The 17,082-nt window shown below is 40.4% G+C and overlaps 1 protein-coding gene across 2 annotated transcripts in view; it reads right to left on the minus strand.

Moving 5' to 3' along the window:
• Positions 1-17,082, minus strand: part of negr1 (neuronal growth regulator 1) — a 144,173-nt gene that overhangs the window by 74,107 nt on the left and 52,984 nt on the right. For both annotated transcript variants that reach the window (XM_069153478.1, XM_069153479.1), the window contains exon 3: positions 4,987-5,112. In XM_069153478.1, coding sequence (XP_069009579.1) covers positions 4,987-5,112 — 126 coding nt within the window. The remainder of the gene's footprint in view (positions 1-4,986; positions 5,113-17,082) is intronic.

The following is a 17,082-nucleotide window of genomic DNA, read 5'->3' on the forward strand; positions in this document are numbered from 1 at the left end:
CTATTCCTCACGTTACAGACACTCCAATAAAGCAGGTGCCTACTGAGCACCTCTTTAGTTGGCAATACTCAGTTGAACAGCTGAATGGGGAAGTGTTAGACAGGGCTCCTACTGGGGATATCTTAAATTTGAAATGCACCGCCTAACTCTTTATCTTTCACCTCACATCGTGTTTAAGGCATGCTCAAGTGTCAGGCGCTTGAACTGCACATCAGTTCAATGCAAACTACCAGAAAAGGAACTCGGCACTGAATGAGGGATCCCTGGTGAACAGACCGCTGAAAACTTGCTTAGCATCTCTTAAAGAGCTGCCAAATTCTGGCGCGATGTGGCAGGCACCACTCAAGGTAAAGAGCAGTGAAATAAAGTCAAGTTTGAATAATTCATCACACGTTCAGGTAGGAACTGACTGAGCGACTACAGCACACTTGCGGTTACCACTTAGTTCAGGGCCTAAAACATTGTATTGGATCCAGCCTGAAGAAAGCCGCAGTCTTCATACTGTACTGAGTTGTCAGTGAAGACAGTGCTGCTGCCTGTTTCCTAAGGGTGTGTTTTGGGGAAGTTGTGCCTCATGCACTTAAATGACGAGGCAAAACAAAACATATAAACTATTGATGAAGCTAAAGTTACAGTAGCTGCTTGAAAAGAGAGAGTAAAATATGTGTCCCAGCAGAGCGCTATCGCAGGAAGCAATCAAATATGTATTCTAGTATTCTAGTCAGCCTTTTCAAAGGTCACACTTCTATCCCATGGATTCAAATCTCAATGGAAAAAAGCTTATCAAAGCAATTTTCCCAGCCAGCCAGCCATCCACACAACCAAACCAGATTGGAACAGACTATGTTAAAGGCTATTTTACTCTCCTCCCTATGACCTATGAGAGGAAATACAGCACAGGACTCCATACCAAGGCATTACCCTGCAAGGCTGACGTGTCGCCCAGGCCATTACAAGCTTTAGTACTAAAGCAAGTAAGGTAAATTAACAATGACAGAGTGACTTCTGGGAGTACGACAATGTGCTTCATCTAATGGCGTTTCCCGTTTAAATTTCAGTTTTATTTAACCACACAAGTTGAACATAACATGCTTTAATGACATGGAAACCCTGGGGGAGGAGCTGCAGGTTAACAAGTGAGTGCATTGATACTTACTAAACTAGGAAGTAACCGGTAACTGAGCCGCAGCACTGGAATAGGCCGGGACAAACTCCTTGCCCAAGGGCACATCAGCAGTGGTTGATAAGGGTCGGAGAAGGCATGAACAATGTACTTGGCACATCCAGATTTCACCAGCTGATAGGGGGGCTCGAACGGCATTTCCAGTCGTAAGCGCCCTTATCATGCAGCAATCACCGCTAGCTCCCGAGGACTTCACCGCCAGGCACACTTATTACATGGCTTATTAAGCGGTTACAGAAAACAGCCATGATTCTTTCTGCACATTAAAGTCGAAGCATATGCTATTTCCATTTCTTCTCCTGGTGCCATGTCAACAAAGATGATCTGTGTTTTTCAAGTACTTGCCTCAGTTTGCCTCCCTCTAATTCAAGAACATGCATTGACTTCACATGCACAGATCGAGCCAAATTATCATCTCGATAAACAGTTTATGGCCACACTTCAGTGCATGCACAACGTTTATTATTAGCTGGCAGTTTGCTGGTTGGCAGGAAGGAGAGAGGGGGAGAAAATGCAAACACAAAACAGTCAGAGTGGGAATAGGAACTTGACAGTCAGTCAGGGCAATTTATCATTCTGTCAAACTTCACTGACTGCTGCAGCAGAACTATCTACAGTGCAAAAAAAAAAATCTCCACCCCCACTCTGAAATGCCTGAATGTTGAAGAGAGGGAGGCCAAAAAAAAAAAAAAAAAAAAAATCAAACCTGCCATGTAGACATGTTTGTCACTTTATAGCCACTTCACCTGCTTGGCCTCATGCCAATGAAAGCCATTTCTCCTGCCATAATACAAGTAGCCCAAATTTAGTGCTGTGTGTGTAATGATCAGGTTTTATTGATATTACTGCAATTATTTCACTGGAGCTAATTGTTTATTACAAACACGATACATGAAGTTTGACTGCAAGTAAAGTTGAAAATTTCTTATCCTATTCTCAGTAGTTTTTCCTTATAGATTGTGTCTCAATTCTCTTTCAAATTAGTGACTAAATCGGCATGTTCTACATTAAGACCCTATGATGCCTCGGAGAACTCGATGCACGGAAACATTATAAAATTTTGTATTGCAAAACAACTGAACTCAAGCAAACAAACAACATCCTCACTCTTATGCAATTTCACACATAAGCTGCATTACGACTACAAATACTGCAAAGAGGTTAAAAACAAGTACATTAAGAAGTTTTCCAATTTGACATCACATATGCAGCAAAGAGAAACGCGCTCCAAACACACTTACCTTTTGAAGGCTCAGTGTGTTGGATTTCGGGGGATCTATTGGCACAAATTGTTTATATTATTTATTAATATAAGAATAAAACTAGTTGTGATTTTTTTTTGTCATCTCAAAATGAGCATTTTTATATTTCAATAGGGAGTGGGTCCTCTCCCATTGATCGTGTGCGTTGCATTATGTCCCTACAGTGGCCCAGGGTGGATGAACCAAACTATGGCTCTCGAAAGCTTGAAAGTGAGGGTGAGGAGAGGAGTAATGAGTTGGTTGCAATCCGTTACCTCAACGCTACAGATGCCACTACGTTCATTACACTGTTTTTTTAAAACACCGCATCACTGAAAGTCTGACACAATCACTAAATGTGTTGTTTTGAAGTTACAGGTTGTAAAGCAAAGGTTTAGTGAGGCAATAATAATTAAAAAAAAAGGATCTACTTGTCATTGCTAAAATGCTAAGTGGATAAGCATTGTCTCCATTAATATCAGAATGATGCAATCAGATTCTTATATATTTATTTGCTAAGTAGCAAGTATAATTCACAACTGGTTGACATGTCCATCGCACTTGTTCCGACTTATTTATTCAGTATTTTGTTTTTGCCCATATTTCCTGTATTTGCCTGTGTTTTTGCAGTGCATTTCTTTATAGCTGTTATTTGTTCAGTTTCGGTTTGTTTCTGTTCATCTTAACTAAAAGAAAACAGAAACAAATGCGTGAACTTGATTGGACTAACAGTCAAAAAAAAAAAATTCCTTTACAAAGTAACATACAAAGTCTAATTCTCAAAACAAATATAGTGATTTTTATGACTTTTTGAGCATGTTCCCTAAGCCCTCATCTGTCTGATTCTTTTTTTTTTTACATGACTAAAACCACACTTATAACTATATTTATGCCCTGCAGGTAATTATTAGATTTTTGCTGACCTTGTGAACCCTTCTATAATTATAGTACTTGAGTTCAAGTTCAGGTTCATTTGAAGGTCCGCGACAATTTGATGGATCTTTCATAACTGAGATAAATATTTCCATATGCTGTGATTGTATTTTCAAGTTGCCGGTGCAGTGGTTGGAGCAGACTGCTCTGCATATCCAAGAGATTTAATGGAATTCCATCGATAAGTAATTAGCCTATTACAACCTTTCCGTTGTACCACGTCCTTTGGACTAATCGCCCTCACTACAACTGACTCAAAGATCCCATGGCAAATGGCTTCTTTTCTGATGTGCTGGGAGACAGTCTGTGATTACATTTAGTCGCAGGCCCTTTCATTTGACCAGCATATCATTTCTTCCCTGGCATACTTCAAAGTGGGGACACTTCAAAGTAGAATGAGTGACTGCCACTCGGACTCTGAGGATGGCTCTTTTGATCATCTTCTGAAAACTCCCCTAACGCAATCAGGGCAAGCACGCCAGAGAGGAGGATTTGACAGCCATAAGATAAATGCAGTCATCCTCACAGCTATCAGATAAGCACAGCGTGCTCTAATCCATTAATATGAAAATGAGGGGGGACTAGAAGTGGCAGGGTGGGGGCTTTGCAGCAACAGTTAAATGCTTTGGAATGAGTTTTCAAAGGAAGGATTCAGAATTTAAAGCATTTAATGATGTGTGTGTGCCCAGACGAGCCGCCACCTAAAGAAATTCTACTGACAATAATAAAGATTTTATTTATCCATTCACCTTCAATTGGAGTTTACAAACTGCGAAAGCAAATCTGAGGTCAGTTTAGCAGTACTCATCAAACTATTTAATTTAGTGCCTTAAGCAGAAGTAAAAAAAAAAATGTTCTGGCTCAGAATATTTTAGTAGGAACATCTTAGGAGATATGTTAAATTTTTAAATATTCATATTTTTAAGCTGTTTAGTTAGCTAACACAAAGACAGCATGTTAATGCTAAAGAGACCCTTTTTTTTTCTTTTAATCAAACAAGCTTTTTAAAATATATTATTTTAAGAGACATCATATTCGTTAAATTAACTATAGTGCAATAATACAGGAAATACAGACTACTTATGGAATTATTGATTATACCTCAAGCAAAAAAATGCCTTTTGCCAGTGCTCGTTTCTAATGTGGTTCAGCACACCGTGGTGTTTGATATAGTCCCACCTGCGGACCCAGGTCTCATTATGTGGGAGAGACCAGTCTATGGATGAACCTAAACTCAGGGTACAGAGTGTACATACACCATCGGCTGCGTGTCATAGTCGTGCTTTATTTGTTGTTGTTTATTATTAGGTCATGGCAAATTTACATCCAGATATCCCCAAAGACGCGCTGAGGTTGAGTTGGGATGCACGTTAGTTGTACAGGTGTAGTAATTCCCTATATGTACCTCTGCACCTGTTTAGATCTGAAGTGAGACAGATTTATATCTCACTGCATCCCTTCCCCTTTCCACCTCTTCATCTGCAACATAACTATCTCTCCCGCTCGTATGATCACCTATTGATCCTGTTCATTTTTTCTCATTTCCGCTCTCCATTCATCCATCCGTCCATCTATTTACCCACCTATCCATTCATTAGCATACGTATGTGAGAGGTGAAGTGAACTCACCTAATGGGGTTATGTGTCTCCAGGAAATGGTTGGCTCGGGTTTCCCACTGGCAGTACAGATGAGCGACACATTGCTGCCCTCGTTTACCGTGATGTCAGCGGAAATGTCGTATATCTTGGGAGGAACTACAAAAACAAAGCGGGAAAACGTAGATTAGCATTTCAAACTGTGACCTCAGGTTCATCCACCAATATCACCTACATGTGTAAGATGTAATGCAAGATTACATGTGATGGATATGTGTACAGGGACAAGTGGTCCAGTTTTGACTTCACAGACACAAGCTATGCTTAAATGTCCCCTCAGTTTTCTGTTATAAGTTATATTCTTATATTCAGATTCAATGATTCAGTCTGACATTGTCATTTTATTAGAAAGTCTCTGTAGGGACGTGGAATTGATTTCCCTCCTGCCGATCGGTTGTATCCAGCTGCTCTGATAACATTTCCACTCATTACTGAGTTTACGTCAGCCACTGTACAATGAAAAGACAAAATAAGCATTAAGGCATGATAAGGTGTCCTAATACAGTAAAATAATAGACAAATCCATATTTTTGTATTTATCAAAACACCTCAAAGGGTGTGATTTCTGTTTTAACACCAAAGAAACCAACTGAGCTGCTTTTTAATTAATTCAGGACAAATCATAGGTATTTTTTTAACCAGTGAGTGAGGCACTGGTTAAGCCAACAGGCTAACAATAAGGACGACAGCAACTATAATCTCCTCCTCCCCGTGTAATATTTTACAGTATATAAAGTAGTGAGTTAGTTTGTGCTACAAATACAAGTGCAAAATCAGTCACATAAAAGATCTAAAACACAGCTCAAGTTTCCTACAATCATCCACCCAGAAGAACATATCAGAGAAAATTTTGAAAGACTACTAAAAAGAGCAGCTCTTAAATCATCATAATGAGTAGTAAAACATGAAATGGACTTAACTGCACATGGAAATGTCTGACTGAATTCAGCTTCACGAAAGACGCTAAACTGCAGTTGTTTATTGATATTGGTTTAGAACATGATAGCACTGTGAAGTCTGTCTCATCAAAGTACATATAACATCTCTTTTACAACAATGAGGAACTTGACTTGTTTAATTTGTGTTTAGTTTGTAGTGAAACACAATTAAATATACCACGAGCAGTAATTAGCTGTTGATCGTAGCTATGTACCTTTGATTGGCTTTTTTCTTTCTCAAACAGTTTTTCACAAGAACTAAACCAAACCTTTATGGATCTCACACACAGAGAAAATGAGTGATTCATCAGTCTGGAACCAGGCTACACTTTAGGTGTTTTGGAGGCTGTGTATCATAAATCAAAGTTATTCCCTAAAAGGCAAATTTTTGTGATAAAGAAAAGTAGTATTCTTTTCTATTGAGGGCAGCTCATCAGCAGTCCCTGCTGGACATCACTTACACCCATAATTGGCAACTTTCTGGGCACTTAAATCCTCTTGGAGCTTTGATGTTAAAAGCTTCGGTATTTAGGCTGCTCAAAACACGGAGGGACTCGCATGGAGCCACCCACAAAGGCATTTAAACACATTTAAATAAGCACACATGCAGGTACACGTGTGCTCTCGTGCACACGTGCAATACACACACACACACTCACACACACACACACACACACACACACCGACACACCGAGGCTTATAAGACACTATTTTAATCTGCAAGATTTGAATCTCAGAGGGAGCTTTTCTGCAGTGGACTGTGCTATACAGTAATGGATTCTCAGTCATCTGGGTCCAAACTATTCTACCCTCTGATCCCGCCTGATGCCTGCTAAAAAACTAACAAAAGAAAAGTTGATTCAACAATTTCTAGAGTTCCTCTTTAAACCCACCAACACTTTTTAGAGTCACGTGGTCTCTTTTGTCATTGAACTCTGTCCAGTTACTCTGCCTCCACCCTCCATCCATTTACTCCTCTTCACTCTATTATGAACCACAATACAGATGCTGTTGCACGGATGATTTAGTATGAATAATGGAAACATCTATTTGGCACTGATTAATTACATTTTAAGTACTGCTCTTGTCTTTACTCCTCAAATATTGTACCATCGAGTAAAAGAAAAGCAATGAAAAACTACTTTTACTGGGCTGAAAGAATAATTTGTGTTCTGGACTCTGTACAATGCATTAAACTGTGAATTGATCATCTATCATCAACGTTAAGGCCATAAACGGCGCGCTCCAACCATCGCACTTATGTGCTCTATTGTTTATTAAGAGCAAATGGCCTACAGTCAAACTCAGGATGGTGCATCATTAAAAGCATCCATGCTTTTATAACTAGAACCACCGAGGCTCAAGTTCAACAACTGGTACCACCCAAGTCTGTATTGACTCAGCCTCACGCAGGCATAACCCACACTGATATAAGAAAGTGCCCACGAAAATAGTCTCGGCACTGGAGATTTTTTTTTTTTGTTTAGTAGGGGGATAGGCGTCATTTTTGATCAACAGATCTGGACCTAAATGAGATAAAGGTGGTGGACCTTCAGTGGGAAAGGACCGGAGGCGATGTTGAATCTAGGTTATTGCTTGTCAGACTCCTGTGTTTACTCGCTGTAGGACCCCAGTGTTGACACATCTCCTCAGTGTCTGATAGCACAAAATTGAAAATGTTGGGGTTGTCTGCTGATCCTATCTCTCCTTAGCAGGGACTGAGAGGGTTTCAAAGGTTTAGATGAAGAACCTGCACTTTTCCAGCTCAGATGAACTGGAGCTCAGTTGCTTTACTGTATAACACTTGGCTCCAGCTGAGAATAACATCTGTCTGAGTCTGGGAAACAGAATAAAAGATCAATACGTAACAGTTAAACTGCAGACAATATCAAGTAAAGAACTTTCATCATGTAGAGAGCAGTGATGTTTGAGAATAACAACAATAATTTATTCATCAGACAATAACCCATGCTTTTGTTTCGTGGCTTTAAAATCAATTGCGCTATCAAAATGCCTGAGGCGGTTCTACTTTGTCCTTGTAAACATTTGTTTTGTCTTTTAGATATAGTATGTTATCCAACTGCTGAACTGCAAGATGATTGTTCAGTTAGTATGCAGCGTTGGATGTTGTCCTGTGTGTCCTGCACTACGAGCTAACCAAGGCTAAACAGTTAGCATTTACCTCAAATCAGCTGATATCAGCTGATTCACAGTTGTGGCATAATTCTGAGAACATAACAAACATGGTTTTGGTAGAACTTACAAAATATCTTTGTCTAAATATTTTTCCACAATTTCTCACTGCTCCAGGTTTGTCTACGTTTCATGATAATTCAGTGCCACTATTAAGGATGAGGTGTTTATTGTATGGGCAACAGTAAGAGGAATTCTGTTGTTCCTCATCTGAAAAAAATACAATAAAATCCTAGGTTACAGATCTTAGACATTGTGAGCTTTGTTGCTGAGTGGTCTATCAGATGGATATTTCTATTGAGGACTGAATGGGGTTTTATTTGGCGAATTGTAACTTAGTGAATCTATTTCAAATGTCACACCCTCTAATGAGAATATCTGGTTACTGCACAAGATAAAGAGCAGTAACTATATGTCTGATTTTTAATGTTCGCTTTTCATGGTGAAACTGCTTACTGTGGAATTGAATACTGAATTATGATAGTTAATGTCAGTCATGTTGATTAGGAAACAAAGTATTTGTATGTGTCAGTGGTGGTGTGAATGTCAACACAGCAGGAAGGACACAGCCTTGTAAGTGAGGATAGTGGCGGGTAAAAGAATAGACCATCATCTTTCTTGACGGCATTAAAGCTGTTTGTCAGTATCTTGATGCAGAAACAAGGTGCAAATAATGAAAAAGACATATACAGAAATACAGCATTTAACCATCGGTCACCGCAACTCTGCTGAGTCCCCCCCCCCCCCCCCCCCCCCCTTTTTCTACCGAATTTCTCACCCAAAAAGGAAAAAGTGCCCTCGGCTTGGTTAAAAGGCATGGCGTCTATTGGTAGCAGCAGTGATGACAATGTTCCTCCTTTTACCTTCAGTGATTTGTCAATCAGTGAATGTCAGTGGAAGTATAAAGCTGTTTTACAAATGTTGGTCCCACACTTTGGAAGCCAACATATAGTGAATACCTTGACCTAATCAACCCAGAGCAATACTTGGCAGTGTGCTTCGGGAACATATTTTCATCTCATTGTTTTACCTGAATTATTGGCAGACAACAGTGTAACACAGTTACTGCAAGGTGTCATATGTATTAAAGGCTAACCCCGTGTTTCCGCCGAGGTAATCAGTTTTAACCAGAACGAACTCCAGAGCGTAAATCTCACGCGATGCTGTGTAAATAAAAATTCCTCTCAGTCCAAAAAAATCCTTCATTTCAGGATCAGTGTTTTGCATCATCAGGAAAGGCTGGTGCTCTTTCCAAATTTAGGAAACTTAGCTACTTGGAACGGGCAAGTTAATGTAACAAAATGTAACCACTTGCTTAAAGTAGGTTAGACTGTGGTCAAATTTAAGATGTAAATTATGCATATCAATATTCATTAGTGCTGTGAAAAGCTTTTTAGATGTTCTCGGCTGCAGAATTCTTGGATAAAACTTTTACCTTGAAAAGCCTGGAAAATCCATCATCTTTTCCTTTTTCTCCCAGAGTGCTCTGCGTTATCCCTTTTACACCTCCTCTGCCACTGGGAACATCAGAGACAGTCTCAGACTGTGCTGCTCCTTTTACAACAAAACATTATAACCCTCCCCTCGATACATACACAGCTTGTTGTTTTCTTTATGTGCTAATTTATTAACGATGCCATGATTGTCATGTTTGCCTATTCTTCTCTAATTTCCCTTCCCCGGCCCTGCGGGAAGTGCTGAGAGCGAGCTGCCACAGCTGATCTGGGTGGCATCGTCTCCCTCCTGGCAGACGGCTCGGGTGAATAAATAAGTCTCCTAATGACGCCACCTTGAATTATGAAAATGCTTACAGCTGCACTATTAAAATGCGGGGGTTTTCTTCTGGGGCTGGAAAGTGGGATGCGCTCAACTGGGCTCGTCTATGAATTCTGACAGTCCTCTCCACGATGACTTCTGCTACCAAATTGCTGGACCCCGTTACTGGCTAAGCCTACCGCCATAAAGCTTTCCAATTAGTGCACACAGGGGAAGCCTGCCCACTTGTTGTAATGGACGGCAGTATGGTCGATGAGTTAGGGAGAGCTGAGAGGAAGCGAGGGAAGGAGAGGCAAAACGGAAAAGAAAGTCATCCTTCATTTTCTACTATCATCCTACACACAACGTTTGAATGGGCAAAGGTCCTGTAACTGCCTTAAGCATGCTTTCTGTCTCGACTCAACATGATGTAACGGTCTTATTGAAACACAGATGTCTGAGAGCAGATCTTCTTCAATCTATGCAGCTCTTTGTAATAAAATTAGGGGCAGATTTGAGTTTTATTTTTCAGCTTTGCCGGATACAGAGAAGAAATCCTGGGGAGATTTTTGGCTTCTTACACATCTAAAGTTACCTACACCAAAGTTTGCCCAAACTTTAGTTTGCCGAGATCACATTAATTTAGAAGGATTATTGTATACCTGTAAAATATACCTGCGTTTGTGGGGTGTAATATACACTTCTGTAATGAGGCAGTTCCCACACAGCTATTCCTAAAGGTTTTAAATTCCTTTTCCAGTTGCACACAGCAAAAAAAGACTTCCAGTCTGTTAATTAGGTATCAGACACAGAAACTAAACATAAACAGTGACAGATTATATTACTCAAATGGGATTACTTTCATTTGCAGTGTCATAAAGCAGGCACAGGTAATTTGTCGTACTTAGATCTAGGAAAAGTTCATCCAAGTAGAAAGAGAGACCTGTCATTGTTGGATATTATGCTTATGACAGAAACACATAACCTTTGTGGCTACAGAAGTCTTGGCATCCAAATTGGCATTTTATCCTTAAAAGATAGCTGAACAATAGGCAAATAGCTCCTAGTAAACAACAAACGGTATTTTTTGCTTAAAATGCTCATCCCTACTTTGTGTATATGTGTGTGCGATGGGAGCGTGCTAATGTGACTGCAGCGAATGCTTTCGATGAAATGACGCACCGTACTTGACTCGTTTCCCAACAACTCTGACTGAGGGCTATATTTTAACAATCTGAGCACACAGTAGAAAGCACGAGGCACAAGTGCATTTAGGTCGTGTCCAGATCCACTGTTGTATGTTTAACAGCAGATAATCTGGGCACAAAGTAAGGCGCATGGTTCAAAGCAGTTGTACTTAATCTAATAATTATTAATCGGTGTGTTTTAGGCACAACATGAAATAAACCAGCCAGAGTGCCATCTTCCGTTGCCTTTAAAAGCCAGGTGCACTCGCACCTTGGCAGATTGCTCTTATAACGACGGATTTGCAAAATGTTGGGAAAGAAGAGCTTCAGAAAGCAGCAGAGGAAACAGATCTGCTCAAGTAAAGATTGAGCAAATTGATGTGCACAACAATAATCTTTTATATTGTAATCTTTTCATTTTTAATCCTTTGCATGTGTGTGTGCTGCTGCATGTCTGAGTGTGTGTAACAAGCAGAGTGTATGAGTGTTGTGGACCTGTCCATGTACAACCCCGTTTCCACAAAAGTTGGGACGCTGTGTAAAATGTAAATAGAAACCAAATGCCATTATTTGCAAATGATATAAACCCATATTTAATGGAAAATAGTTAAAAGACGACATATCAAATGTTGAAATTTAAGACCAGGTTTTTGTTGTCAATCGCGCAATCACTTTCCGCTGCCTCCACGTAGCAATGCACCAGCAATGCGACTGACCACGCCTCATTTAAAGACTCACATGACTGTGCGTGTTCAAATGGGCGCAAGTGCTTTTGTGATTTAAACAACACGGTCACTGGACAAAAAAAAACAACAACTGCGTGTGTTTGGAACGAGGAAAGACACTTGCGTTGCGCTCAGGGCCGCTCTGCGCCAGTTTAGCCCTGAAGTCACACTAGTTTTAGATTCAATATCACTGGCTGCACTCTCGTAGCGTTATTAACCATATCAATATCCATCATTTTCAACAGAAAAACACACTCAACCATACGCCAATAATAAAAAGCAATAAAATGTTCAGAAAAAGGGATGTTTTCTTTTTCTTTCCATTTATTTGCGCCCAGCAGCAACAGAGGAGGTGGACTAAGTGCTGGATTGCCAGGTCCAAGACATAAAGCCTCATCAGCTCTTATTGTTTGTCTGTTTTCGGCATCTCTTCATATCCTCACGATACAAGATCTCCTTGTAGCTAAGATGCTGGGTCGGGTAATAAAGGATTGAGATGTGAAGAGTTGGAGATGACAGCAAATGGCTAAAGACACAAATAGATTCCTGGCAAGTGCACATTAGCAGATGAACATTATTCCATAATGGTATCATTACGTATGATGAATCCAGAGATTTACCCTATTAATGTACTGCAGGAATTCGCCTGAGGGTCGAACGATGGTGCGTGATGGTGTGGGAATGCTGCTACAAGTATGATGATGTAGTGTGTGTCGGCAGCTGCACTTCTGTTGCAGCAGAGAGATTGGTGTCTGAGATAAATAATACAGTGCGTCATGTATAGTGTAATATGGGTGCAAATCTTTAACATGGGATTCTTCTGTTGTGCCTTTTTTTTTTTTGCGTATGTGACCTATTTCTTTTTTCTTTTTTTTTTTTGTCGCTGTGTCTTAATAAGCGCGTACACCTCACGGTATCACTGTAAATGCACCTGGCATGAATTCTTACAGTGAAATCAATGCCCACAGTTGTGACCCTGAAGTTATATTTTTCTCTCAATTTATTTCAGTGGCCCACTTTTTTGCCTCAGGGCTGCATTCCTGTCTCTGACTGAAACAGAAATGACCCCAATACCGTGGCAACAATAATGTGCCGGTGAGGTGATGATAGCCTCGGAGAAAGAGAAAACATTGGACAATTCTACCTGGAGCCTCCAAAATGTATCCGCAATGTTCAAATGCTAAAAGTCATATAGTGAAAGAATCTTTACCGTGTCAAAGTTCTTGGTTATTTGATGGAACAGCCTCTGTTGTCAGGAAACGGCCTCTAAATCTAAAGTTCAGGCTTTTAAAGGAGCAGTGTGTAGGATTTAGTTGCATCTAGCGGTGATGTTGCAGATTGCAACCAACTGAATACCATTCCACTCCCACTCCACCTCCAAGTGTGTCGGAGAAGCTGCAGTGGCCAATTAAACTTGCAGAAAAATGTGAAAGGCCCTTCATTGAGTCAGTGATTGGTTTGTCTGCTCAGGGCTACTGTAGAAATATGGCGCGCTCCATGGAAGACGCTCTGTAGATATAAGGTAATGATAACTGATTCATAGTTTCAGGTGGTTACACACTAAACATTTAATAGTGATAAATAGTAATACAAAGCACAAAATGTTTTTCTAACAAACATGTTGCCCTTTGCAAAAATCGGAGGAAAATATGGACCAATTTTTGTTCAACTTGTAATTAACCATTAGATTATGATAATATCCCTGTCATGACTTAATGGTGCAAAAATAACATGCTTCCGCAAATGTCATAACCGATACATATGATGAGTAATTGCCAATGAGGTTAACGATGCACAAAGCGTGATTATGGAGCGCTTGTTACAAATTTCATGCACTTCTGGGGAATTCATGAATTAGGGGAAATCAATTGATGAAAATGAACTTTTCGAAATACCTTGTGAGAGGCAATTAATCTTCAATGGGAGAGCTGCAGTGGGCATGTAATTCAAAGATAAGCTATCTAATTTATTCAAGCTAATCAGCGTCTTTCAGCCGCAGCGTCTTGCTTATAAACAAACTTCCTCTACATGGGACACTCTCTTTTCACTCTGAAGGATGATCACTGGTTTTTCAATTAGCTGTGTGGCAACAAAATGTCTTTGATAGGCGCAGCCACGCACAAAGCTCATTTCAAATAGTTTATTGTCATAAGGAAACACTGAGATTGTCTGAGGGCATGCTGCGTTCCAGCTACAAAATATCAGCCAGTGACCAAGCGACCGTTGCTATGGGTGATCCTCCGTGCATCTCAACTTTCAGCCCATGTGTGAAGGGTGTGTGTTTGTGTGCGAGTGAACCGGATGATTTGATGTCAGGACACAAAGCTGTGTCTCCATCTGTCACTGGACCTTGATGCAGTGCTAAAGGTCAAAGTTCAAACTTAAGATCTCGGGTCGTGATTAATGGGGAGAAAGCAGCTCGCAGACACACACTTCACTCAGTCACAGGGAAGCAGCTCGGCTCAGCGGGTGTTTGGATCTGCTCTTTACTGGCCTTTTGCTCATCAGTTTGTCATACTCCAGATATGTACTGAGTCACGACAGACAAAAGGCTTTCCATTGCCATTCTTACGGTAGTTAGGTTTACATTTTTTCATTATCTATAAAAATGTAGCGGCATCTAACTCTATTAAAATAAGGCAGAAAATACTGAGCTTCCTATTTATAGCCTTATAAATCTCTGGCATTAGATGCTTAAAATCACCACCTACACAAAACACTAACATGCAATTTCTAAGTTGTTCTGAAATTCCCCATTTGCTGGCGGGAAATAAAAATTTAAGAGATGTGGAAAGCCTTTTTGGCCATAGACACTGTCAACTGCCATACTTCTCAAAGCGCCTTGATAGTTCTGATGAGTGTCTTTTAACATGTTCTCGTTTGGGCTTCCAGAAATCCCATCACCAGCCAAGCAATGTGCAATCCCCCATCTTCATTCATCCATTTGTAATGACATTAAGCTATTTACGTGAAATATTAATACGGGTTTTTGAGTCATGTGGTGGGGAGCGCGTCTGAAGTTTCAGCAAGAGCGATAAATTGTCCAGGAACAAAGAAGTTTTTGTGGAATGAGGGTCTAAACACGTTCATGCATTGTTTATCTAACGCTCTCGTCCTCTCTTTCTGCCTCCTTCTGTCCTGATCTATTTGTCTCATCGGTGAGTCATATAAGTCCATGATGAATAGCACTGGCTGCCAAACAATTCAAGGTACAAGCGCTGGAGAGGGTCGGTGATTATTCTCAGTGCTCGTGAACGCGTGTGTGTGGTATGTGCGGTTGTGTGCACCCACAGACACTGACGGTGTTTGCATACAAGCACGTGTATTGTGTGTGTCAGCTGCCACATTCATTCTGTGATGGTGCCCAGTATCGACTTCTTTTCTTCACAGTCTGCCTCGCGGGCTGGTGGGAGAGGAATTGGACCAAACAACACGTAGGTATATACAGGGCAATTCGTTCCCACTCAGGGCTTTGGAAAGGCCAAAGTCATGAATATTCAATAAATGGCTCATTATTAAAAAAAAATAAAAACTCGGCTACTTTGCAGAATACAGATGTGAGATCCTGCAGTTTGTTTACGCCGTAACTCTAGAGTGGTAATAGATACAGAACATCAGTGACTCTGATCATCTTAAATAAGAGTATCACATCGCGACTCAGCCACATTCTTGTGTCTTTGATAATACATCCTGTGTCACGCCACTGTAATTCTATAAATAAAGATAACCATTAGACTCTCTAACAAAGCAGTAGGGCGTCTGCAACCGGATCCTAATACAACTACAGTCAAGGAAGCAGACTGAGAGAGGAAATCTCTTCTGGCTCTTTATTGCACTTTGGGCACCAGATAAATTTCAGGGATGAGACAGGCGGGCGGCGCCCCACTGCTGGTGGTCAGTCTGCGTTCCTGGTGATGTATGCAACAGTGCTGTAGGGCCAAGGAGCGCAGCCTGTGATATTTATCTGGCCAATTAAGGCCAGTGTATATTTGAGATGTCTGCCAATGCCTCAGCTCTAGCAAATCTGTTTCACAGCCACCCCGCTGTTGATGGAGGTAGTATTATATGATAAACAGTGCCTGGAGGACCGACCGTGTTTGGATATTGACAGAAGTGAGAGAAACCCATGTTTCTGTTGTGATTTTACACCTCCGAGAACCAACTGTTTAACACCACAAAAGCCATGGGCTAACACCGCTGGTTGATGAAAAATCTGAATTTAGATTGTTCACACACACTCAGCCTGACTGTCTCATCTGATGACACTCCCAAAGTCGCCTGCGTGTTCACAATCCAACAAAAAGCATATTAGAAAGAAAATTTGATTTACTCCTTAACGGAAGCTGGTGTAAATTCACTTGTGAATTTCACTGACACAATGTAGCCTAGGTTTCAGTCGACGAACTGACCTGATTATCACAAATACAGACACTTTATACATCGTTAAACAAAGAGCACATGTTACAAGCGAGACTGAGGGCTCTGTCGTGCGCTCGACAGCAGAACCACGTCACTACGTCCACCATAAGCAGAACTATGTTACCACACCTACGATAAGAAACCTCAGCTATGTTTTTTATACAGGCCCCACTATACATACTACACTATACAGTGAAGCTTCTTCCTAAAATACAATCAAATGAACTGCTAAAACAGGGTAAAGTGAAATTAAAGACCTAAGGAATTCAGTTTGAATAAAGACCTGGTTTCTTCCTTATTCCTTTAATATATATATATATATATACATATATATATATTTTTTTTTACTAATTGGATTTTATTATATTTTCTAGTACATTTTTAGATATCTGTACATGCTAACACCTGTAACCTGGTGTTGGAAATTGGCCTGACAATCATCACAGTTTAAGATTTTAGCTTCCAAAACATAAAAGGTATAAACCAATTGTGAGCATCTCTGGAGTGTCTGCACCTTGACAACTCACCGTATTGCATTTCATATTTACTGCTATCAGCAACAGTGAGAGACAACAGAGATTATTTTTTTTCTCCCCTGCCCATTAATCTAATGTTATCCACAAGTGCAGGCATGCAGAGAATAAGTTGGATGAGGAAAGATAATTGAAGTGGGACAGCATCCAAGAATATTCTCTGGAAGTGAATCTCCATTTTCTGGTTTGGGACAACCCCATTATCTGAGGCTCATTTTGATGTACAATATTAAATGTGCATTTCAAAGTTCAAAGTGTACGATAACGCCGATCCGCTTTTCGCTGGGAGTCAATTAGGTCCAGAATCGACATGCGCGAG

Source organism: Embiotoca jacksoni, unplaced genomic scaffold (assembly GCF_022577435.1).
Source record: "Embiotoca jacksoni isolate LCO1_2020_lvr unplaced genomic scaffold, fEmbJac1.0.p SCAF_19, whole genome shotgun sequence".
Taxonomy (NCBI): Eukaryota; Metazoa; Chordata; class Actinopteri; family Embiotocidae; genus Embiotoca; species Embiotoca jacksoni.